The 27,097-nt window shown below is 37.0% G+C and overlaps 1 protein-coding gene across 1 annotated transcript; it reads right to left on the minus strand.

Annotated features, from left to right (window-relative positions):
* Positions 1-8,656: 8,656 nt before the first annotated feature.
* Positions 8,657-9,640, minus strand: LOC149186803 (uncharacterized). Its single transcript, XM_089409456.1, has one exon. The coding sequence runs from the start codon at positions 9,638-9,640 to the stop codon at positions 8,657-8,659; it is 984 nt and encodes a 327-aa protein (XP_089265582.1).
* Between the last annotated feature and the right edge of the window lie 17,457 nt (positions 9,641-27,097).

Consider the following 27,097-nt stretch of genomic DNA (forward strand, 5'->3'; position numbering starts at 1 on the left):
TCCTTCTTTACCAGGTCTCAAGGCTGTATTTAATGATGAAGGAATACCAGAACAAGTAGACCCTCTTTACTTTATAGCCAAGATACCATGGCAAAACTCCCAACCAAATCAACCACAAGGCTTCAGACCACAACAATTTGCTCAATCTTCACAAAATAATTGGAATCCATCTTGGCAGCCTTGGGCTTAGCCACAATCACAATCACAATCTTGGAATCAAGTATAGCAAAGTCCTTATGGAGCTTATGCTCAATATAAACAATATTCACCATCCTCTCTTCCACCACAATTTCTACCCCAATCCAATAAAATTCCCCAAGCTAATCAATTACCTCAAATCCAAGTTCAAAATCAAAATCCACAGCTCTCCCTACCATTTACACAAAACCTCAATCAACTACCTGCTCAACCACTTCCGAATCCTAATAATAAAATACCACAACAACCTGTGTACAACATGGAAGGGCAAAATCCTCAAACTTATGTAATAACTCCACTAGATCTAAATAATGTCCAATTAAGTTCTGGAAGAGTGTTACAAAGAAAACCCCCTGTTGTTATTCAGGAAGTAAGACCAAATCTTCAAAAACATAAAAATCAATCTAAAGAAGGAGAGACCTCTCTCCCTCAAAAAGAGAATAATCAAATAGAAAATGTTCCAATAAATACTCCTATCATAGAACAACCCTCAGTATCAATTAGACCACCTTTTCCTAAATGGTTGAAAATTGATGAAGGAGTAGAAAAACAAATCACATTGCCTGATTATAATATGTTGGATGAATTAAGAAATGTTTGTATCAAAATTCTTTTGTTACAAACCATAAAAGAAATACTGATTTTTGCATGAACAATTAAGGAATTAAGTACTCAAAGATTAGGAAGAAAGAGAAAAGACATAAAAATAATTCAATTAGTCGAAAAAATTGTAGACATCATGATGGGGAAAACAAAAATTCAAAAATATCTAGATCCAGGAAGCCCCATTGTAAAAATTCACATCAATGGAATTGAAATACCAAACACATTGATTGATCTAGGAGCAGCCATAAACATAATGAGTAAACAAGTCATGGATTCACTTAGGCTTCCTAACCTTCAATACACACCAACACTATTACAATTAGCAGATAGGTCTGTGATTAAACTTGATGGTGTGTTGGAGGATGTTTGTGTATCCTTAGATTCTTGGGAATATCTTGTTGATTTCATGGTCTTAACACCCAAGAATAATTTAGGAGGACACCCATTAATCCTAGGAAGACCTTGGTTAGCTACAATTGATGCTTTCATCGGTTGTAGATCAGGTGACATGTTTATCTCAGATGGAAATTCTACAAAGAAATTTACATTATACCCTCCTGCAAGAACAACAATAGAAACAGAGAATGAAGAATGGATAGATGATGAAGATGATATACAACATGTTTTCACTATTGGACAAATAAGAGAGGAAGACCAAATTTTAAATCTATTGGAAAATAATGAATCTTCCTCACATTATGACCGTAGTCGAAATGAATATCTCTCATCTAGACAAGTATCATTGCTCTCCATGGAAAAATTTGGGAATTCTATAATAGAAATCTTTCTAGGTAAAACTTTGAATATTAATGAAAACTTGGAAGGATTACAAAAGAATCAACTGATAGAAGTCTTATAGAAACATTCTTCTGCTTTTGCATGGGAATATACTGATATGAGGGGAATTGATCCTAAAACTTGCATACATCATATCTACATTGAACAAAGTGCAAGACCAGTTAGATAACCACAACAAAGAATGAATCCAAATCTAAAAGAAATTGTTAAGGAGGAATTGCAAAAGCTACTAAATGTAAATTTCATTTTTCTAATATCAGAAAGTCAGTGGGTTTCACCCCTAGTAATCGTTGCAAAGAAAAATGGAAAATGGAGAGTATGCATCGATTACAGGGAAGTGAATAAAGAAACATTAAAAGACCACTTTCCACTACATTTAATAGATCAAGTCTTAGACACATTAGCAGGGAAAAAGTATTTTTCATTTTTGGATGGTTTTAGTGGATATAATCAGATTCAGGTAGCACCTAAAGATCAAGATAAAACCACATTCACCTGTCCATGGGAACTTATGCTTACCGAGTACTTCCCTTTGGATTATGCAATGCTCTGGCAACATTCCAAAGAGAAGTCCTTGGAATTTTCTCTGAATATACATGGATGATTTCACAGTTTATGGAGATTATTTTAATGAAGCACTTGAAAATTTAGAAAAAGTTTTAATAATATGTAAAGAAACAAATCTCTCGTTAATTCATGAGAAATGTTTCATGATGTTTAACGAAGGAATTGTTTTAGGTCACCATATTTCAGGGGATGGAATTAAGGTGGACTCATCTAAAGTTGAGGTCATTTCTAAATTATCAGTGCCAAACTGTCAACGAGATGTTAGGAGTTTTCTTGGTTTTACTGGATATTATAGAAGATTTATAGAAAACTTCACAAAAATTGCATCTCCACTCTTTAAACTGCTTACCAAGGACTGTGAATTCAATTGGGATTCTGATTGTCAAGCTACCTTTGAAACTTTGAAAAAGAGAATTTCTGAAGCACCTATCCTAAAAGGACCTAATTGGAAATTGCCTTTCCATATATCAACTGATGCTTCAAATATAGCCTTGAGAGCTACTTTAGGGAAAAAGACCCTACTCCTTATGCAATCTATTATACCAGTAAAAATTTAACCCCTACAGAGTTAAATTATACTGTAACTGAGAAAGAGTTTTTCGCCGTATTTTGTGCCATTAACAAATTCATACATTATATAACTGGATATGCAACTTTAATTCACACAGACCATTATGCCATTAGATACCTAATGAATAAACCAATCACTAATGAAAGAATAACCAGATGGCTCTTATTGTTACAAGAATTCAACATCACCATTCTAGATAGACTTGGAAAACAGAACACAATTGCTAACTTTTTATCTAGAACTCAGAATGATAATAATGATCAACCTGTAGAAGATAAATTTCCTAATGAATACCTTTTTGTAGTATTGACTAAATCACCTTGGTATGCAAATATTGATCATTATTTAGCTATAGGGCAAATTCCATTTCATTTGTCTCCTAGAGAAAAGAGGAGGATAGTTCAAAATAGCACATCTTATTCATGGATAAACGAAGAGTTATACAAAACAGGACCAGATCTCATTATCAGAAGATGTGTTCGAGAGGATGAAATACCAAAAATACTTAAAGCTTTCCACGATGAACCATGTGGAGGGAATTTTTCTGACAAAGAACTGCTTATAAAGTCTTACTTTTAGGATATTATTGGCCTTCCATTTTCAGGGATACCAAGGAATATGTTAAAAGATATGATAGTTGTCAGAGAATGGGAAAACTCACTCTTTCAAATGAAATGCCATTACAACCACAGGTACTCATTCAACTATTTGAAAAATGGGCACTAGATTTTGTTGGTCCAATCAGCCCACCTTCAAAGCAAAAATGGTATATTCTGGTATGTATTGATTATGTCACTAAATGGGTAGAAGCTAAAGCACTTCCTTTTGCTACTGAACATGTTGTAGTTTCATTTCTTTCTAAGGATATTTTCACTCGGTTTGGTGTTACAAGAGAAATTGTAATAGATCAAGGAACATAATTTACATCCAGATTAATGCAAAAGCTTGTGGAGAAGTACAAAATAAAACATTGAAAGTCCACTCGCTACCATCCACAAGCCAATGGACAATTTGAGTCTACAAATAAGGTGATTGAAGCAATCCTTACCAAGATTGTACACTTTTTTTTTCTCCGTAAAAACTAGCTAAGTCATATATTAACTGTACAAGTAAAAATTACAGACTGTAAGACGAGTTTTCCAGGGCCTCTGGTAGCACCCTGGGAACCTTGACCAAAATTCTGAAGGCTCCCACGCAGGGAAAGCCTTATCAAAACCATTCAGACCATGCTCGACACTAAAAGCTCCCACGCAGGGGCAGCACCGGATCAAATTTGCAAAAACAGTTCTAGAAATCAACGGACTCCCAGTGGAGCCACAGAAAGAGGACCCAACACATTACTGCCCATGCGGGGGCTAACTGCCAAAAGGGACTGACTCAACAACCAGATAGAAGTGAGCAAGACAGAAGCGCTCGACGTGGACCAATTGAAATTAAGATCAGACCAGAGACAAGGCTTAATTACATATGGCGACGATGCAAGCATCAGCTGCCAGCAAGCAAAACGAAAATGCAAGAGAGAAGTACCCGCGTCTGCGTCTGCGTTAATCCTTGTGATGAGTTGAAGATGAAGGAAGGGTCGCGAAATAGGCATCAGCTTCTTCAGCGAGGCTTTTGTCCTCCACAACATACGCCCAGCCATCCCCCTCTGGTCGTCCCTCCCACATCTTTCTCCATGTCTCTTCATCAATATCTGAAGGAGCTGGCCCCACCGGAGGAGAGGTATCGTGCGGTCCAGCCTCAGACGCTGGTGGCTCCATAGCTGAGCTCTGTTTCCCTGCTTCATGTTCTCCTTTGTCAATTTCTTTGCCTTTGCCTTCCGCTTGCTTCTCCTGCAAGTTCTGAGGGGTGTTCTCCCCATTTCCTTCCCGAAGTTTTGTGAACATGACTGAGATGTGGGCATTGAGCCCTGGGTTGCTCTCAGAACTTTGCAATGTGAAAACCACTGAGCCAAAGGAGGGAAGCTCGGATTTTTCTTCATTAGCGCTCCCAACCTCCAAGAACTGACTGATGGGGAGTGGGGTAGCTCTGGCTCTCCTATGGCAATAGCAGCAGCAGCAGTGGTGATGCTCATCCACTGCTGGGGCTCGCGAGGAGGAACCTCTTGCTGGACCTCTCCTACATGGCTGTCGTTGTCGGAGTTTAACCATGGTGATTCTGAATCTTTTCTTGTGTGTTTGCAGGTGAGCTTGGAGTCGAAGACAGAGCCAATTGTTTCCCAGATCTCTCTCTGGTGCCCAATTTCCTTTCTGAGACCCGTCCCTTGGTAGCAAGGTGGACCATTTCCAGTTCTTACCCTGCAATTGAGCCAATTGCCGCCGTCTACATGACCAGCAACCAGAGTGGCAATGGCAGTGACAGTGACCACGAGAAACCAGGCGTCGAGGTGAACAAAGCTGCCACCGCCTCGGCTCTCTGTAATTTCCCCTCTTCCAAAATTCTTCAGACAATAATTCCTTGCGCACTCCATCGCGCCTGATAAACTCTGCCTTATGCCCTCGAACCAGGCGCGCATTAAGTGCTCTCTGCAGATCCATAAACCTACCACCCTTGCCATTAACTGCATTAACGCAGCTGGGGGGTTCATGTTAAGGTTGACGGCCTTCCCCTGGTGGCCGTATTGTTTACACGGGGCAGCCCATGCGTGGCATGTGGCGTGCCCATCTCTTCCGTCCCGCCACCCGCATCCGGGGTCTCATTGTCCCTGTGGATGAGACTCTCACATTCCTGTTTTCTTTGATTATTTGGAATGATGTTCAGGTGTCCCTCAAGGAAGGGCTGATCTGAGTCAACCCCTATGTTGGCAAGAAGATCAGCCACCTTATTACCTTCTCTTTTAGTATGATGAAAAGAGATGGCATTGTAGTTGCCAATTTCCTCCGCCATGCTGCTGAGTCTGGCCTCTAGTCTCCAACTATTGGCTATTTTCCTGGCCTGCGATCCATTCTGGATTCGAATGGCCATGTTTATGAGAATTTGGGAGTCCCCCTCCACTATCAATGGTTAAAGATTGTGTCTCCTTGCAGTGAGAAGTCCTTGCCACATGCCCTCCAGCTCTGCTGAATTGTTGGTGTCCCAACCTAGGTTGCCAAAGTAGATCTGTTGCAGAGTTCCGTGATGATCTCTGATGATTCCTCCAAATCCTGCAGGTCCTGGATTTCCCTTGGATGCGCCATCAAAGTTGAGCTTGTATGAATGAATAGGTGGGGCCTCCCAGCTTTCCTTCTCCTTGCCGTTGCTATTTGCTGCTTGCTGTGTGGTTGGTTCTTGTGTCAGTTGCAGTCCCCAGTTTGATAAGATGTTTTTCTCATTGTCTTCAGTTGGGAGATCTTGTTGGGTCCAGGACTGCAGAAGCATGGTTTCTTGGATGTTGGCGTGCATCCTGTTCCATATGTCCTCCTTATTCAAGCTATAGTTTTTAAATATGCGCCTATTCCGTTCCTTCCAAATATTCCATAGGAGAAAACCTGGAATTATGTTCCACAAGTGGTTAAGCAGACCACTTTTGTAGGGGCTTTTTGGCCATTGCCTAATGGTATTTATTATGCCTCCCATGTCTCTGCAGCGCCTTTGACTTCTGAATTCTATCTTCTCCCATAGTTGAGTAGCAAGCGGACATGAGTCTAGAAGATGCTGCAAGGTTTCTTCATTCTGAAAGCAGTTGTGGCAAATCGAGGGCCCGTGGAAGTTGCGTTTCTGCAATTTGTCCCATGTAAGAATCTTTTTGTGTCCCACCAACCAAAGAAAGTGAGTGATTTTGGGCCATATTTTGAAACTCCAGATTCTAGACCAGAGAGGATCAGGGTTGACGGGAGGATCTTCTAAAAGATTGTAGGCTTCAGAGGTGGAGTAAGAGCCCTTGGGGAGGTAGCCCCATCTGAGAATGTCGTCGTTGTTGTTGTGCCTAATTCTTCTTTTTGCCAATTCAGTGTCAAGGGCCTCTGCTTCCTGCGTTCTGTTGGTGTTGATTATTTGGTTGCTAGAAAGCCAATTCCTGAAGCCTCTTCCCGTTTCCGGATTCCAGTAATGGTGGACTTTGGCATGCCGTTGCTCTTGCCCACCTGGAATAATGGCTGCTGGAAGTACATTGGTTAGTTTGGGAAGTTGGTTCCATGCATCGTACCAGAATCTGGCATGTTGACCATTCCTTATTTCCCAGAAGCTATGTTTCTGAATCAATTGGTGATGCTGCTTGGCCGCATTCCAAATGAGTGAACCTGTGCTTGTGGGCGTGAATCTAATAAGCTCTGCATGCGGCATATTGTTGGTGTATTTGGCGATCCAAATTCTGGCCCATGGTTTGTCCTGATTTGTTAACCATTGCCACCAGATTTTGGCGGTCATGATGATATTGCTGTGCTCAGGGTCTCGGAGGCCAATTCCACCTTTGTGCTTGGGCTTGCTAGTGGTGTCCCATTTTACAAGCGCCCATTTATGGTTGGTAGCTGAACTTCCCCAAAGAAAATTGCGTTGTAAATTTCTCAGCCTTTTCAGGACCCATTTTGGAGCGGCTAGGATGGAGAACAAGTAGAGGGGCATGGCTTGAAGGATGGCTTTAAGGAGCACCGCTCTACTTGCTAAATTGAGGGAGCGGTACGTCCAAAGGTTCAATTTAAATTCCATTTTCTCAATAAGACGCCTCCAAGCTGGTTGCTTTATGGCGGAGGCAGTGAGAGGCGCTCCCAGGTAAGTGGAGGGGAGAGAGGCAGTTTGAAAACCCAGAATGCGAGAGACAGCACGTTTGACAGAGGGAGGGGTGTGGAAGAAGAAAATTTGGGATTTGGTGTTATTGATTTGGGTTCCTGAAGCTTTTGAGAAGTCGTTGAGCAGAGATTTCAGACATGAGGCTTCCTGAGCAGAGGGATGGCCATACAGCATGGTGTCGTCCACAAACTGCTGGTGGGAGGAGGCAGGGGAGTTGTGGATTGAGATTCCCCTAATATGGTTGGCTTGCCTAGCTTGCTTGATGTGCCGACCTAGGCCCTCCGCCATTATCACAAATAAGAAGGGGGATAGAGGATCCCCTTGCCTGATGCCCCTGGAGGGTTTGAAGGGGTTAGAGGGCAGCCCATTGACAAGAATGGAGAAGTGGGAGGAGGAGATGAGGCTCATTATCCATCTTACCCAAGTGGCACAGAAGCCAAAGGCTCTCAGCATGTTCTGAATATAGGCCCAGCTGAGTTTGTCAAATGCCTTGGATAAGTCAAGCTTGAGTAACATGCCCGCTTTTTTGGAGAGCTTGAGCGAGTGAATGATCTCATGGGAGAGTATTATACCATCCATTATTTGTCTGCCTTCCACATAGCCTGATTGCTCAGGTGAGATGATCTGAGGGAGAAGGGGCTTGAGTCTGTTGGCGATGACTTTGGTAATGACTTTATAGAGAACATTGCATAGAGCTATGGGCCTGAATTTGTCAGGGGTAGTGGAGTTCTCTTCCTTGGGAATGAGAGTGATGAAGGTAGAGTTTAGAGAGGGCAGCATCCATCGAAGGGCTCGAGATTCTTCTACAATTTGCCAAACCTCTACCTTAATCATATCCCAGAAAGCATGAAAAAAATCAGTGGTAAAGCCATCAGGGCCAGGAGCCTTACCTTCTTTAAGCTGCGCCATTGCTTCATCCACCTCTTGGCTGAGAATCGGGCTCAAGAGCAGATCGTTTTGCTCCTCCGTTATTATCCTGGGAATGTTGTTTGTGATTTTCTCGATAGCTGCCTTCCAATCCCCTGATTGTTCTTGGTGGACTTGTTTGAAGTGATTGAGGAGGGTTTCTTCTATTTTCTCATGCTCCTCCTCTTTACCTCCCTCCTGGTTCTGGATGAATGAGATCTTGTTGTGCATTCTTCGTTGCACTGTTGTATTGTGGAAGAATTTGGTGTTACGCTCTCCTTCTTTAAGCCATCTAACCCTTGATTTCTATCTCCAATAAATTTCTTCTTGCTTTCTCCTTTCTTCAAGTTGATTGTTGATGTGCTTTTCTTTTTCTAGGGTAGCCTCTGTATGCCCTGAATTGATGACTGTCTGGTGGAGTAGCTTGAGCTCCTGATTGAGTTGCTGTTGGGCTTCGAAGATGTTCCCAAAGATCTCCTTATTCCAGTGTTTGAGGTGGCTTTTCAGGTGCCTTAATTTCTGTTGGAGTTTGAACATTTTGGTGCCTTCTGGAGGGACAAAGGAGGCCCAAATAGATTTGACGAAGTCCTTGAATGCCGGGTGGGTTAACCAGAATTTTTCAAATCGAAATGGCTTCCTGGTGCTGCTCCCTGGTCTTTGCCATTGCAGGGCTATTGGCCAGTGATCCGATCCAGAGTGGGCCAGAATCTCCGCATTGAAATCGCCCCCGATGTGCACTGCGTTGTCCGATATCAGAAATCGGTCCAGCTTGGAGGCTATCTGATGCTTCCCTTTTCTGTGATTGCTCCAAGTGTAGATTCCATTACAAAAGGGCATATCAATAAGGGAGGCATTTAGGATGAAATCCTTGAAGTGTTCCACCTCAGGTTCCAATCTGGTTCTACCCCCTGTTTTGTCCTCTAGTTTGGTGATCATATTAAAATCCCCCGCCACAATCCAGAGAGGATGTTGTCTGTTAATGCTGAGGGCCTCGATGGTGTCAAGGAGTATTTTTTTACTGCCTCCATCCTGTGGGAAGTAAACATTAGATAAGTTCCCATGAACCTTTGTGCCTATAATGTGAAAGGCCGCTTGAATGAGATGGTGGGCTGCATGGAAATCAGTGAGAGTTATGGCTTGAGTGTTCCAGGCTATGGCGAGTCCTCCCGAAGCTCCAGTCGCATCCACAGCCACTGATTGGCAGCCCGGCCAAGCCTTGGAGAGTATTCGACCTAGAGTAGCGCTATTGCATTTGGTTTCTTGAAAGAAGCAAATGTGCGGTTTCTCCATCTTTATCATGTTTTTGAGCATTCTATATTTTGCAGGGCCGTTGAGGCCTCTAAGATTCCAAGAGATGAGCTTCATTGATAACTGGGTTGAGAGGGGCTGAAGTATTTCGTAAGCTTCGCATAGTGGCCTGAATCCACTAGGACTTCTCCAAGCTCTATTGTTCTTTGAAGAACTGTTTTCCTTCCTCTTTTTTTGAAATCTTTTGGACGCAGTCTACCATCCCAGGTGCTTCCCGCTTGAATCCCTAACTGATGTTGTTGGTAGACTTTGGAGATGACCATCTCCAACTTTTCTAGGTCAGTTTCAGCGATGGATTCAAACGCCTTTTTCCTACATGCCAACTCTAGTTCATTAATGTCCAGTCCGTGAAGGTCCACATTTTCAGCTTCTTCCTCCATTATTTCTATGACACTGGTGTCTTCCTGTGTAGGCTCTGAAGTCTGGGCGGGCTTCTGTTTCCCGTCTATCTCCATATTCTTGGGGTTATTCATTGGATCCTCCTGATTCCTGGATAAAATGGTTGGTATTATGAAAGGGGTTTTCGAGTTGGGGGGGGGGCTGGAAGGGGGGGGGGGCTTGAGGAGGATGGGAGATCGACTTTGCTGGGATTTTCCATGGGTCGTTCTTCCGGAATGCTATTGAGGATCTCAAAACTATTTTTGGATGCTTGATCTTTGTGATTATTCTGCTGAGACTTTTGCCCGCTGGCGTTTTTCCGGTGCGAGCGCCTTCTGCTTGTTACTTTGGTGAACCCATCTTGATTGGGCTTGGCGGAGGAGTTCTGAGACAGATCTGGGACATTTAGAGGACAGTCCCTGAATAAGTGCCCCAGAGCATGGCATCGTCTACATCGGAAGGGCACATGCTCATAATCCAAGGGCTGGGTCCATTCTTCATCCCAGTGGGAGAGTGTTATCGATTCTGGTAGCGCTTCATTCAACCTTATGAAGACACATATGCGAGCATATGAAATGAATCTGCGGGATTTGGTTTCTTCGGCCGTCCTGATGTATTCTCCCACACCATTTCCAATTCTTCTGAGTGAATCTTCGTCCCAATATTCATCAGGGAGTCCATATAGTCGGATCCATACTGGTGCCCAGGTTAGGTCTTCTTTATCTGGATTAAATCTGGGTTTCCAGTCTCGCATGTACAGCCCTGCAGCATTGAAGAAATGTGGGCCTGTACCTAACACCCTGAGTTTGTCTTCCACGCAGTAGAAGATGACTGTAAAGAAGCCTTTCGGTCCTAGTTGAAGCTGGACATCTCCCTTTGGTTTCCATTTGGCAGCTATCCAACCAGAGAGAGCTTTTTCCGTTGGCCATAAGCCTATGAATTTCCCTATGATTGCATGCTCTTTCATAAACTCTATTCTAGCATTTACCAGGTGACCTTGTAGTTCGATTCTGGGCCTTTCTGCAGCTACAGGTTTGCAGGTGGCTGAGGTGACTTTTGGCATCTCCTTTTTGTCGTTTTTCCCTTTGTCTTGAGGTCCATTGTCCTGACCTTGCGGATCTTCCGGCTTGCTGTTCTCTTGCCTTGTTGAGCTTTCATTGTTCAATATTTCTCTGCTAATCGATCCGAAGAAGAGGTCAGAGTCCTTCTCCTGCTGCATTGGGGAGGGCCCTGTCGCCCCCCCCTCCCCCCCCGGTGTTTCCATAGCGCCTGGCTGGCGCAGAGCTGATGCGATGTGGTCTCAGTGCCTGGAATAGGTCAGGGTTTGCAGGAGGCTCCTCTGTCTGGAAGCGCCGTCACGGGTTTCAGAGGAACCCTAGTCGCCTTGCAGAGCCGAGTCGTTTCCGGAAGGTTAAAAAAAAAAAAAAAAAAAAAAAAAAAGGAGATTGTACACTTACACATGAAGGACTGGACAGAAAAGCTTCCAGAAGCTTTGTGGGCTTATAGAACTACATAGATAAGTACTACATGACATACTCCCTATGAACTTGTTTATGGAAAGAAGGTATTAATTCCAATAGAGTTCCAGATCCAGACTTATAAAACAACAATCCAGCTAGATCTTGACTTATCCAAAGCACAGAAGCAAAGGATGAGACAACTTAATGAGCTTGATGAAATAAGACAAGAAGCCCTCCAGAAGACCAGCCTAGTTCAACAATAGAGATCCATATGGCATGATAAGTACATTAAAGAAAGAAAATTTCATCCAAGAGATTGGGCATTACTCTTTGATTCAAAGTTCAAAAATTCTCAAGGGAAATTTCAAACCCACTGGCTTGGGCCTTATGAAGTTGAAAATGTCTTTGACAATGGTGGAGTTAGAATCAGGACTATTGATGAAGAGAAAATTCCTCTTTTAGTGAATGGACATCAACTCAAACTTTATCAGAAGCCATTAACAAAAGAAGAATTTGTCAAAATTTTCGAAGATAATTCAGAATTGAAGATGGTTGAGAAGAGTTCTTCTACTTTTCCCCCATAGGAATTCTACTTTACTATAAAAAATAATATCTATATCTATATATATATATATATATATATATATATATATATATAGATATAGATATATATAAACATGAAAACCAACATGGTATCATATATATATATATATATATATATAAACATGAAAACCAACATGTTGTTGGCAAGTTGATACAAAAAACTTGAAGTGAAAACCAACTCTTGTTGGCACCTTAAATTTTCTTTTGAAAAAAAAAACATTCCCTTTCCTAAAGTTTTTTTTTCTCAGCTACAGAGTCAACAACTTTCTGCAGCTCAGAAAAGTTTTTGCAGCGAGTACAAGTTTCTGCAGCTCTAATAAATTTTTTGTAGCCAACTTTAAAGGAACACTTGGTGATTCGAATTGAAGAATAATTGACAGTGCAAAGTACCTGTAGGAGATATCAAAGGACAATTAAGGTTAGAAAGTTAATCAAATGTATGTGATACTTTAATTTTACAATGAGGATTAACATATTGCATATATGAACTAAGAGGACATAGCACTACCGAAATAAAACGAAATCATTGCAAATTAAGGGTGATGGTCGCTTGTCAAAATCATCATTATCCACCACTTAAACTCCTATCTTGTCCCCATTCTGAATTGGTCACCGAATCATTATTTTGAATGTGCTCCAATGGTCAATTCATTCCCATGACCTTCATTATAATTCACTTGTTCTTCCATTTCCTCGAATTCACATAGCCTCTCTATCTCTTCGCCACTGAATGAAACCCTACCAACACCATTTTTCCCGTCAAGTGAGTAGTGCTTGAGATGAAGCTTCTTCCATAATGGGTGTTATTGTTCGAATAGAGCCAGCAAGGAAGAAATTATTAGAACGATATCCTCAGACCAAGGAGCTATTGTAGAAAGTACAATTGCTACAATTCATAGAGAAATTATACAGTTTCCAAAAGGAGGTGACGAAGACTTTTGCACGTTCGTTTGATGGAACAAAGGTAGAAATAGGAGACATCAAGTTCACTATAACGGAATCCCTGATCGTAGAAGGTACAGGATTTCCCAGAAATGGATAAAAATGGTTCAAAATAGGGGAATCAATGGAGAAGATTGGATAGTTTTCCTAAAAAATCCAAACATGGACACCACCGTCTTCAAGAAATGTATTCCTAGTACAACCCTTAAGAGTAAATGGAGGAACTTTTTCCTTCTACTTCAGAAATTTATTACTTGTGAGGGACAGTTTGGATACATGTATTTCTACCACATTAGAATAATGATGAATTTTCTTAAGGTGCACCAAATGAATGTTCCATATTTCCTTTTGCATAGTCTTAAGAAAATGTCCATGAATGTTCAAAAGAAAATTCAATTCATAGACAATACCATGTATCATCATGGATTGATAAAGATCTTGGTTGAGTTTCACCTTCAGAGTATAGGGGATAACTGGGAAAATTTTCTAGTAAGGAACCATTTTGAAGAAAGAGCTCCTGAACAACCCAGCAGTAGTAGAACCCTTAGGGGAAGGAAGAGAATAATGGAAACAATAAAAGAACGAGAACCCTAGTCTCAACAGGAAATATTAGAGGATGAACTACCCATAGTGGATATTTTGCAGAAAATGAAAAGGGGAAATCTTAGAAGAAAGAAATCTAGCAAAAGAACAGAGGATTTACCACAAACCAAGATCCTTCCTCAGGAAAAGAAGCCAAAAGCTAAAAAGAGGAAAGCACAAGGATTACAGACCTTAGGACTAAGGAGAAGTAACAGATTGAATACAATGCAACAAGCAGTTTCAGGAGCTACAAAGTATATCGATTTTGAGGAGAGGGAGCCGATTGAAGACCTTGAAGATCCTCCAGAAGGATCACCAAAATTGTCACCAAGGGTGTCATCACGATGCTGCAGTTAACCTCCAAGAAGTCCAGTGCATAGTCCAGGTGTTGATCCTGTTCAATAAGAGATTTATGACTACATAAATTCATTAGAAAGGAAAGAAGAAACAACTAAAGAATCAATCCAAAGTCCAGGAGAAGGAAGCAATCAGTTCAATGAACCACAAGAACCTTCAGGCTCTAATGTTTTAAAGAAAGAGATCTTTGAGCTGGAGACATTGAACAGATATCTCAAAAATGAAAAAAAACATTGAAATCACATAATGGGATTCAAATTGCAAAGAGTGACAACCTTATTCTTCATTTGAGTTTATGGAACAAAAATAACAAGAAGTTGAAGAAGGAAAATAGGGCAATGCAAAAAGAAATCATCGACCTAAAATATAAGATCCTCATGAAGAAACCAAGAATGTCAGTGGTTGCCAGAAATAAGAAGAAAGTGAATCCTGAATGTGATAATCAGAGGGCACAAGAGAATGAAAATGATGAATTGTATGAGGACATACAAAACCTCCACCATGGGGGAATGTAGAGTCCAAGGACTGTCTTACCTTGATACCCTTTTTACTTATACTTCTTCTTTTTTCCTATACCTATCACCTAAATAAATGCAATAGGCACAAGGATTTTTTAAGGTAAGCACTTACATGTCCTCTGTTTCATATTTTTCTATATACCTTATTGTTTTGTTAAAGTGTGCATTCAACTACGAAATTGGCATGTTTCTGCAGCTAATTCGAGTTTCCGTAGCTACCTCCATTGTTGACAGGGTTCGAGTGCACCAGCTAAGAAAAAGAAGATATGGATGGATGAGGAATGGTCCCCTCATGGATTCTTTCCTATTCTCTCGAACAAATCCTTCAAGAAGATCGCACTATAACACGGTCAACCTCAAAGTCAACTACAAGATTATTGTCGGGACAGTCCGATTTTTCACGAAATCTTATCAATTTTCTTTTCCAAATAGCAAATTGATTATTTAGCGATATAGTTTGGTTTAATAGGATTGAAATAAAGATATGTAGGCTTAAAAATCTCATACTGTTATTCAGAGAAATATTATAAAAGCAATGGCCGCTCTGTGTTTTGCGTATGTGCCGTTATATGTAAATTCCAAGAACATCTTGTTAAACTTGTTTATGAGCAATAGACTTGGTTCATATTTTCCATGCTACATTGATTGAAGATTGTTGACTGTTTCATGGAGGGCCCCTATGTCCAGTATAGGTCTTTGACCAATTGCACATAGATTTCTTTAATTTCTTAAAATTTAAATTGTAGATGCTCTGTTTTGTGTTTTGAAATGCAGTATAATGGAATTCACGATTAAACTATTATCTGCATAAGCAATTTCCTTTGCTTTCTACCTAGCCTAATTCTGTTATTTCATTTGTTTTTTTATATGGTATAGTATGATCATCTCCTTTGCTTTCTACCTAGAGTATTTCAACTATCTCATTTTATAGCTTAGTTGCTTTTCAGTTTATTAGTTTTATTTCTTGTTTGGATGAAGTTGAATGAGTTAAAGAGTGACAATCTTTTGCTTGGCAATTAAATTCAGACATAATTCGTCTTCAATTTGATAGAATAGATATCTCTTGCACATATTAATCTAGACTTGGTTGCAGCATAAAATTCAAGATAAAATAAAAAACATTCTAACAAGAGTAGAGTTTAAGGTCACTTTCAAACCATCCACAAAACTGATTCAATAGAGACTAATTTTTAGGATAACCATCTAACAACTTTAAAAACAATACTCTAGTATAAATAGTAACACCATCTCCATATTAATTCTAAGTTTAGACCTTAACAATAACATAGATATCTTAACAACATAAAACAACTTCTAGCAGATATAGTGCACTTGTGCTTCATCAATATACCTTCCCTGGTCGATAATTTATGATGAAAATTTAAGAACATCAAATTGGCTAAACAAATGGTTACCAATACACACAGGTCGAGACATTGACCTGATAACTCCGCCACCCTGAATCCATGGCCATCTAAATATAAGGTGTTAGAGATGTGAGGGACCAAGCATGTAGAATGAGGTAAGGTGTAGGTACTTTCTCCATGGCGAGCCAGGTGTAGAGAATAAACTAGTATTCCAGCCTTCCAAGACATTTAAGCATTATTTTCTCATAAATGAAATTACCTCAACTGTTAGAGGTGACTTCACTCGCAACTAATCCTCCATGAGAGGGTAGCCCATCTCAAAGCTGGCAGAATAGAATGTGAAACCAAGCAACTCAATGCACGTGGGGGCAATACCTCCCACCTGCTCACATTTAAGTCACTTTTACTTAATCAAATGTGAAATATGTTGTGATTCGAAAACATGACACATGAATAACATGCGACGCCAGGTGTGGAGCCTAGCTATATTATATAAGTATTCTTGATGGAGTTTATCTTTTAAATTTGGATTTTTCTTTCAGTTTTTGCATCCTTCAATTTTATTTTGGTTTGCTGATTTCTTTTCTTACTTTAGTTTAAAAATTCTTTTCCTTTTGCTTTCAGTTTTGATTTCATTTTGGTGACTCTGCCATGATTTATATGAAAGGCCTTTTTCCTCGCCTGACAACAATTGGCATACATGGGAAATCTCTTAATTCTATCCATTTCAGTGAATTTCATTTATCATTAAAGGCATATCCTTATGGAACCATAAGATCATCTGAATTTAAATATTTTTCATGGAGGAACACACATCCTATCTAGGTGATTGAGTTTAATTTTTAAAGGAAAGAATTGATTTGAGTTTAACATAATGAATTCCTCCCACCCTTCCACATAAAAGTATCTGATTGATAGTTGCATGGAAAGAATTTGGAGCAAACATTACGAAAGTATTATGTACATTAAACATAAATCTCTATTACCATCCCACCTCTTTCACTCAAATACATCATAAACTACAAGCTTGCAAATACACTTATCAAAAGGGTGATTAAAGAGGAAGCATGGGAAATACAAGTAAACTCGTCGGGGCTATGAACACTCGCTGGCAGCAGGACTAGGCTTGTATGGCATAAAAGACAACTTCTGGGGTACTATTCAAGCTCCCTGGCAGCGAAGTGATGTCAGAGACAATCATAAAATGGATATATGATTTATCAAAAACTCTTATATCTACATTTTTCTATTATTATATGAGGTAGTTTTAAAACAAATTTTCCCAAATTTGGATTTATGAATTTTACTCGAATCTATTTTGAGTACTTATCTTTACAAACTCATATTACTTAATCTATTTATGTGGGACCTATGGAAATATTTTACTGTTAGACGATTTCGTAAACTCCATTATTTTTAACATTTTGGATAAATTAAAGTTCGTCATCTTTAACCAGAGATAATTGGTTCTTCCCAGTGTGTCACCATTGTTGTAGGAAAACTCAACACCCCCCATTTTTGACTTATTGACTCAAATAATGGGGACCCTTTCTATAAATTTTTGGCTAAGCATCTTTTATGATTTTCATTTAAGTTAATTGTCTTACAATTTTATCATTTTTTCATTTTCGTCGGATTTATGTTTTGATTGTTTCATTGAATCCGAATTTTCACAAGCTTTCCATTGATACTTGTTTCAACTCATTTGGTCAACCGATTTGTAAATGACACTCCTTTGAAGTTTGATCATTTTCTCGCCTCGACTAAAAATGTAATAAATGTATAAATTTTCAATTTTTGTAACTAATTAAGTTCAATAGTCATTTATTATAAATATTGACTTTTAGTTAAATTTTATTAATTTTTTATTTTTCACTAACGGTCCTACAAAATGACCCAACTAAATCATACAACGAATGAAAATGTGTTTTGGAATCTTGGTATTTTACTTCAATTTATTATTTTAAAACAAATTGTCAAGACCAGATTCTCAAAATTGCAAAGTGGCTATAGTCCAATTTGTAGGATTATTAATTCCACATGGACCCCACTTCATATCACTTGCTTCCTTCCAAGAATTGTGATTTTAAAACTGTGATAAAAAATACAATCAAAAATTGTGATTGCGATACATCGCAAATAACATATCACAAATAAAACTTTTTGTTTTTTATACACCGGTATTAAAACTCCAATACACGATTTTTTAAAATATACAGAGAATCAAATTTTTAACATAAAGTTTATTCCATCCACCTTATCCCTCTGTAACATCATCCTCACACCTTATCCCTCCACCTCACTCGCCTCACCATCACCCTCACATCAAACCTTATCACTCCGTACCTTCCTCATTAATTACTACACTCTCCATACCATCCTCACACTAATACATAAATCATTGATTTTGTAATATTAAAATGTTTCTATATATATATATATATATATAAATTAATTGCCCTCACACCTTATCCCTCCACCTCACTCACCTCACCATCACCCTCACGTCACACCTTATCACTCCATACCCTCCTCACTAATTACTACACTCTCCACCATCCTCACACTAATACATGAACCATTGATTTTGTAATATTAAAATGTTTTTAAATTAATATACTATTATATATTAATTATAATATTAATATAATACTATTTTAATTAATCATTAAATTAAAATTTTTAACTAATTTTGTTAATTAAATAGTTACTAAGAAATTAATAATGTAGTTATAATTAATTGTTATTAATTAATTAATAACAACAATCTAATTTAGAAATAGAATTTAATTAAAAAATTCTGATTTTTAGACCATGCAACAAAAATTCCAGAATTCTGGCAATTTTAATATACCAACTTTAGAAGCTCATAAATTGAATTTTACTTGATCAAATGAGACCTAGGACGACTCATTGGAAAGAAAAAAAAAATGGAGAACATTTTTGAGGAAGTTTCATTAATAGATTTGATTTCTTATTGGGTCTATTATTCAACAGAAGATCAAGCTCCGAATTTTGTAATAAACTAATTTTTCTGAGTTTTATTTTCTGCATTTCATTTGCCCAAGCCTCTTCTGAATGTAAATTCAATCATCAATGGTATCCTTGGCCAATTAAATCATCAAAAACATCAATAGAAAACTCATATTTCCTTTTCAATTATTTATTTAATTGAATTTGATTGGATTTATTTTAATTCCATATTTGACATTGTGATTTTATTTTTGCATTTTAATTTTGCTTTGATTTGATTTTGTTGAAAAACAGTTGAAGAGATGAGGAGAACAAGATCTCAATCAATGAGAATGCTCAAACAATAGAAGAATGGAATTTTGAGCCAATAAAAAATTGATAGGAAGGATTTATTCTTCAACAAAGTTTCTTATCCTAAATTCTTTTGTAAATATTATAAATACCAGATTGTAGAATTTAAGAAGGGCTTCTCTCCTCTGCAATTCTGGAATTCTAAAAGCACTTTTGTAATCGGGATTTAGAGTTGTAGGTGGGAGGAGTGAAAATCTCAGATCTATGGATTATTGAGGATTTTTCTTTTGCATTATGAATTATGTGTGATGGGCAGAGTTTACACTTCTGTAGCTTTTGTTGTAACAACAAAAATTCAGGCAATGTAAAGGACTATTGAAGACCAGAGCCAGAGAAATGCATTCAATAAATTGGTATTTCTAATACCATTGTTTTAAATACTAGTTTCATTTTATGATGACAGTAATGTGTCATTTAATTCATATTTGTGCACTTTTGTCGGTATGAGTAGTTTGTCTCAATCATATTTTATTATTTATCTCTACTCTTATGGGTTGAATTCTGATTTCTGAATAACTATTTACTCATAAATCTATCTTTTAATGCTAGTTTAACAAATAGTAATATGTTGTGAACTTCTTCCTCATATTATCGTGTAATTATTTGAATTACAGATTAAACAATCAATATCATTTTTGTGAACTTCTTCCTAAACTTTGTTGGTCGATTATTTCAATCAAGAGGTCTCTTAATAGAATGTGACTTGGTATTCATAATGTCAGTTAATTGAACTACTTTGTTAGCTTGATATGCATTATGAGCCAGACATATTTAAATCCAAATCATTTAAATATCTTTCTCTCAGTTGGGTTAGATCTATATCTGTCTAATTGAGATATGATTAGGATTTAGTTCATTTTGCTTGCATTATAGAATACATTTGCATTTAGATATAATTTTACATTCTTATAAGTCCTCTTCCCAAATAAGCAAACTTTAGTTGTGGCTTAGCTGAGCCCCAAATCAGCTTAAGGATCGCTTTCTTTCCTGGTCAGCAAGAGGGTTGATCTGATGTCTCTTCTCCATTAGTGGATGAAATTCATATTGTAATCCATTTTGGAGATTGAGAGAAGGTAACTGGACCTAGTTGAACCAGTCGGAACCACCATTCCAAACGGAAAAAGAGTTGTTTTAAGGTCTGGACCGGGTGGTCATCCCCCATGTTGTTGCATCGAATTTCGAGGCTTCAATAGGGATACACTAGTATTACATGGACCTAACACAACCTAATCCACCCTCTTGGTTGTGCCCAACCATTATCAGTACCAAAGTCAGTGTATTCCAAATTATCAACCATGTCATAATCAAAACCCATAAGGTAATAATCCTTCACAAGGGTGGAGACCTCCACTTCCTCAACAACCAGCTTTAATTCCTTCATTTCCTCGTCAAGTAAACAACATACCTTAAAGTACCACTCCTCTAAAGCAACCTCAACTCCCTACTCAATCAACCCCAAATCCCAACGTTAAGTAGGCCCAACTAGTCTACAACAATGACTATGTTTATCAAACCTACTCCCTTGATGTCTAAGAGATCAACTTAAAATCAAAGAAAGTATTATAGGATCCTTCCACACCCAACCAAGTAGAAGATAAAAGAAATGAGAGGGGAGATCTTTTCACCCAACAACTTATTCCTCCACAAGGTCAACCTTACCTTGAGAAGTTAAACATCAAGAAGACACACACATTGAGGAAAATGAACAATTAGGAAAACTCAAGAATCTATGTGTTAAAATTCCCCTTTTATAGGCTATCAAGGATGTTTCCATATACAGAAAGTAAATTAAGGAGGAATGACTTAAAATTATTGGGAGAAAGAAGAATGTTACTCATACCATAAAGGCCATAGGACAACGATCATACCTTCTACTTAGAAGGTTGATTTCTCCTAAGTATTTGGATCTGGGTAGCCCTATAGTAGATGTCCACATCAACCAAGTCCCAATCCAGAATACCTCAATTGATTTAGATGTTGCAATAAATGTTATGACCAAGGACACAATGTAGAAATTAAACCTCCAAGATTTACTAAGGAAAACTACTACTATACTTCAGCATGTTGATAGGTCAATAGTAGATCTTGAAGAAACATAAGAAGATGTTATGGTATCCATTGATTCTTAGGAGTATGCCACTAATTTTTTAGTACTTCAACTAAAAACCAAATTCAATGGCCACCCACTCATTTTGGGAAGATCTTAGATAGCAATAGTAGATGCTTACATTAGTGATAGAGTGGGAAACATGACTATCACCAATGGCCAAACCCAAAAGCAACTTTTACTTTACCCTTTGCTTAGTCATTTACTAAAACAAATTTTCTAATCAGGGCAGAGGAAGAAGAAGAATATCTTATTTGTAAATCCACCCATCGCATTTGCATGATTAACAAAGCTTTAAGTAGTAGGTGGGCTAATGAAGACACCATCTCTATTTTTTTGCAGAATCAGTATCCATTGTCGTGTAATTAAGAACCCTAAATCATGAACAATAACCTAAATTATTTGTCGATCAAATAAAAAATTTATGGGACTTATTGTTCATAGCAAAATCTAAGAAACCTACTACCAAAACCATATACATTTTCCCTTCTAAAACCTTAAGAATCAGTACAACCTTACTATTGATCAAGGCAAAAATTGTTGATATTTTTTCTTTTTTGTGATTATCTTTTTTTTTTATAACATTGGGAAAATTATATTAAATAAAAATCTTGAAACTAAGCATACAACTAAAGATACAAAATGGGTTTCTCACCATGGAGAGGTGATTCAAATGGGCCATTGAATTTTCTCTGGGAGTAGTTACAAGGCCCATAGAAAACTAGATATAGTGTCAAAAAAGATAGTGTACTAACATTGTTGACAAAAGAAAGATTGATACAAATTACATAAGCTAAACTAAACAAAACATATCTATAGTTAGTTTAGAGGTGGGTAATTGCTTTTGTTGTTGTGTTTCCTCCTTCAATATTCCCATTGATGCCACATGGTTTGAAAAGGCTTTTCTATTGTTCTCCAATATGGGTAGTTAGAACCAAATGCAATTGAATCCAATATAAACTTGTTGAGGATGAATTTAAAGGGAATTCTTCCTATTTTCATATTGTTTATGTGCCCTAATGTTGATTTAACTCCCAACCATGGACTCCAATGCATCTAACTACTTATTTTGCTACAACAACATTCCCATTATAACTTCAACCTTATGATTGAAACTATATTATTCCTTGCTTGAGCCATCCAAATGATGTTGGAATGCAATTGTTAATTTGTTGAGCAAAGTCATGTGTTATCCTAAAAGTGATTTTTGTTAAGCTTGCCTATAATCCATCATCTTTAGTTTAAGGATAATAATTTCTAGGTAATTAGAATGATGGGGAGGGATTGTATAATGGATGATAGGCTAAAGGTCTAGTGTCAATCTCACTTTCACAAGGTTTGTCACCCAAACAAAGTTGGACATCTACTTCTGAAATTAAGATGTCCCAAATGAAAGGAAGTGTTGAGGGGAAACTTATGTCTGACAAGGAATCAACATCAATCAAGGCTAAAGAGGTTATTAGGGACTGCGATGGGGAGAGGGACTTGATCCAAAATGTTATAATCCACCAATACCTGGTCTCAGAGCTCCGAATATAAACCAAAGCGAGATGAATCCTAAACCATGTGTGAATCAAACATTGTCCAATTGTGATGCCTGATGATCAACTTGCAGCATTCATTAGGAGTGGAAATGAAATGGAGTAGACAAAGCAGGTAGGCTAGTCTTATCTGTAACATCCTTACTGTATGGGAGATATGTGTCATGCACTATGTGATCTGTCAAAATGATTCCTAATCATGTGATATGAGATGTTAGTGAGGGAATTGGCTATTCTTATTGCAAATCATTAATGATTAAAGTTGCCCCCTTTTGCCTAGAGACTTTGTTGGATTTTGAATTGGCCATTAAGTTGTGCTCTCAAAGTATGTGGAACCACTCTAGTGATTCAAAATTGCAACAATTGCGTCGTATCCTTTCCAAGATTGAGGTGAGGCATATGTTTGAAGGGGAAGTGTTAAAGATCATATGCTTTATGATTAGACTAGAATCTCCTAGCATTATTGACTTCCTAATCTACATATTGGTGACCAATTTATGTCATTACAAAAGTGTAAATGCTTCCACTCTATTGTTAGACTTGATTTCGAGGCTCCATTCATAAGTATTCAGTGTCGTGCCCCAAGGGATGTAGATAACCAATCCGACATCTTCCTCCTCACTTCTTTTTTATGATTACTAACCTTTGGAGGTTATAAAGTTAGTTGAAAAAAAAAACAGAAATAAAAATATTTCATTCAAATTCTAACTTTAAAGAGATTTAGCACCAATAACCATGAATAAACTTAAAAACTTAAAAATGCAAACAACAAAAACATAAAATTTCTCAATTAAAAAAATATTTTATTAATAATAATGTTTTATCTCAAATTATGAAATGTTCAATCTTAAAATCTACTAACAAATACAAATACATTAGTGTTAGTTTATATTATATTTTTAAATAACAAATAATACTTTCTTCCTTTTAATTAGATTTATTTTAATCATACATTAATTCATTTTTTAATATAATTTAACTAATTTTAATGATGTTAGACCGACCAAAACCCATTAGAACATAGTTGCTTCGGCCATGGTCACTCTTTCCTTGAGGAATAAAAATTGTTAGCATGATGAAGTTATGAACCTGAACTGTGGCTTTCGTGGTTAGTCCTCAGAAGTCCATACACGTACTAATTTTCGAAGTGAAGCCGTCCTGCTCTGTACTTAATCGAAAAATAGATAGGGCTGTGGCATGAATTTTTTTAATGGGTCGAATGTGGAGGCAAGGCGATGCCCGTGCACGGACAACACAACGCCCACAGGGAAAAATTGGTAGAGGTATGCAGATCTATGAGGCAAAACGCCAGGGACTCGAGATATCATATACTATATAGTATCTTCATCAAATCTATTATAATTTAGTTATCGAATCAACAGTGAGGACAACTATCTCTTGTTGTTAATCGCGAACGCAGGTTTACTCATCACCATTAATCAAGGAAAACTAGTGACTGACAACCATCTCTCGCTACTAACCGCGAATGAAGGTTGACTCATCACCGTTAACCAAGGAAAACCACAACACTTGGAATAACCCGCTCGTGGTTTGTAAGGGGGTAGGCTTTCACTCTTCCCAGATACCTTTGGATCTTGGGTCGCTAACCTATTTCCTTACGTCCAAAGAAGACAACCTCTTAGCCAAATAAAAATAATTTTAAAGCATACTCCAGACGCGCCATTTAAACTATGACATGATATATATTTATATATTATTATGTTAAATTACCTTAAATATATTAAAAAGAATCACATACTAGTTGTATTTCATATTCCATTTTTTGTTTAAGGGGTATCCCTTTAGGTTTTTGCAACCTCTTTTTTTGAGCTTCTAAAAGCATTTAAAAGTAGTGTTTTTTTTCTTTCCGCACATTTGTCTATAGATTTTGTTGTTTTAAAGATGAATATCCTTATTAATTTTGTAAGAAAAACAATACAAACTCACTACTTCATCTAATCAATTTCTTATCTTTGAACCATATTTATTAAAGAGAATTTACTTTTCTATGCATGGATGATCTTAAGAATTACTTCACTCGTTATGAAGATATCATGGACAATATTTATTAGAGAGAATTTATTTTTCTATTTAATGATGATAAAAGATTTGTCGTCTCTGAGAATTAGTTCACTCATTATGATGATCACATCCTCCCTTAGCAAGTTAAATGCAATAGAAATCCAAAAGAATAGACCTACTTTAATTTGCACAAATATAAAAAAATGTATTTAAAAAACAAAACACAAAATTATTATATATATTTTTTATTTATTAAAATTTTTTATAACTATATTAATTTTCATTTTATTTAATTTTTATTTTTTTATTCTTTATTATTATGTACTATATATATCTATATATATATATATATAAGCATTAGATTAGAAGAAATAGTTAGCATTCCTTGCCACTTAGTTTAATTACTGAACTTTGAAATGTATGAATTTACTCTCATATTTGAATCAAGGCAGAGTAGCTACTCTAGGTTAGTTTAGATATAGTTAAATTGGAGTAAAAACCAATAAAAACATACAACTTTATATTAATAAAAAATTACAATTAAAATAGCAAGATAATTCATGATTGCATTATCTTTGGCTAAGCAGAGATAATAAGAACTCTATTTGTGGATAGTTTTTTTATAAACTTTAATATCATATTTGTTCATTTTAATCTATTATTTGTGTAGGTGATACAGGAACCACACTAAGAGAATGAATGTGATATAGATAATTTATAAAATATATTGTATCATGAAGATACTTCTAAAACATTTTTTCATTAGCCAACAAAAGAAGCCATGGGCATGGTTATGTATATATTTTAATTTTCTTCATTTTTATTTTATTTTTTTGGTAAAAGGGAAAAAAATGTGAAAACTAAGAAAAATAACATAATAGATGGAAGGGATATAATTTTCAGCATCATATGTCATCTAGTAAATACCCACCTCCTTGTCCATTAAACTATCAAGTTTTTGGGTAATGACATTATTTTCATGCAGAAAGGGATAATTCACAAGTCATTAAAGTAAAACTTCATTTTAACATGATGTCAAAATATTTTATGTTTGGCAAAATCTCCATGGAATTTATAAAATCTATAAAAAGATATTATTGATTTAAACTATTTTATATTTGAGATGATATTCATGGAATTTATAAACCTCCAAACCCTATAAAGAGATATTATTGATTTGAAGTAAATAAGTTTGTATAACATAACCAACTATTCATATAGACAAAACTTTACATTATTGTCCAAATAAATAATTACAATTTATTGGGAAGCAGATCTATGGCAAAGACAAAGCATCCCTGCTTTTGCAAAAATTAGTAACATTTCGCACGGTTTTGCATCTAAGTTTAGCATCAGGTTCTAATAGGCTATCAAATCTTACATAGTAATGCAAAAAACACAAAAAAATATGTTTGTGTGACTGGGAACGGTCATTTGAGAGGGAATGAGAATAAAAGAAAAAGACAAAAGCTTTGACGGAAATGATAATAAATTTATTAAAAACTAAATAATTTATTAGTTTCTTGTATTAGGATATACTTATTTTCGCTATAAGGCTTTTTTTTTGAATTTGTTGAATTTGGAGGAGCCTCTCGAGAACAGTTTGAGAAAAATAAAGGAAAATACAATTATAATGATAATACAAAGGAGTGCACTAAAAAATAATGTGGAATTTCTAATAGTTTTAGAAATAGAAATCCTACATCGCCCTCGATGACAATGTATGGTTCCATTATTATTGCCAAATCGACAAAGGTATTTTTATGGATGCATTGTTGTATAAGAGCTCATGCTCTATAATGAATATAAATTAGTTTTTGTTTTCGAATTATTCATCAATATTATGCTTCATTATTAATGATTGGACTCTTATTAAGCTGCCTTTATTTTTTATTTTTATTTTGCATACATCTGGCAACAAGGGAGTCGTGCTTGATTTGTAGTTGTACTAACATACAGGGAACATTGGAGGAGCATTTATTAGCGTTAGTGGGACTTTGAACGCTAGTTCATAGGAGGACCCATGTGATCCACCGGTGTAGTGGCTGCCATGGACAAATTGAGACTGTGGAATGGCATCAGTGACAGGAAAGAAGAGGGTGATCTCGGAGAGTGTGCGGTTAAGCAAACAAATAGACAGTTCTGCTCTCAGTCAATGCCTGCTCTGAAAGATATTGGACAATATTTGGAAGCAACGCACAACACTGGAACAAAGTCTGCAGCAACTTCACAAGGACG

This window comes from Pinus tabuliformis, chromosome 3_1, assembly GCF_031772625.1.
Source record: "Pinus tabuliformis cultivar Carrire ecotype Pingquan chromosome 3_1, CPIR1, whole genome shotgun sequence".
Lineage (NCBI taxonomy): Eukaryota > Viridiplantae > Streptophyta > Pinopsida > Pinales > Pinaceae > Pinus > Pinus tabuliformis.

What these genes read in the sequence shown, in the direction of transcription:
- LOC149186803 (XM_089409456.1), bottom strand. Translation starts at nt 9,640, where the DNA reads ATGGAGAAACCGCACATTTGCTTCTTTCAAGAAACCAAATGCAATAGC.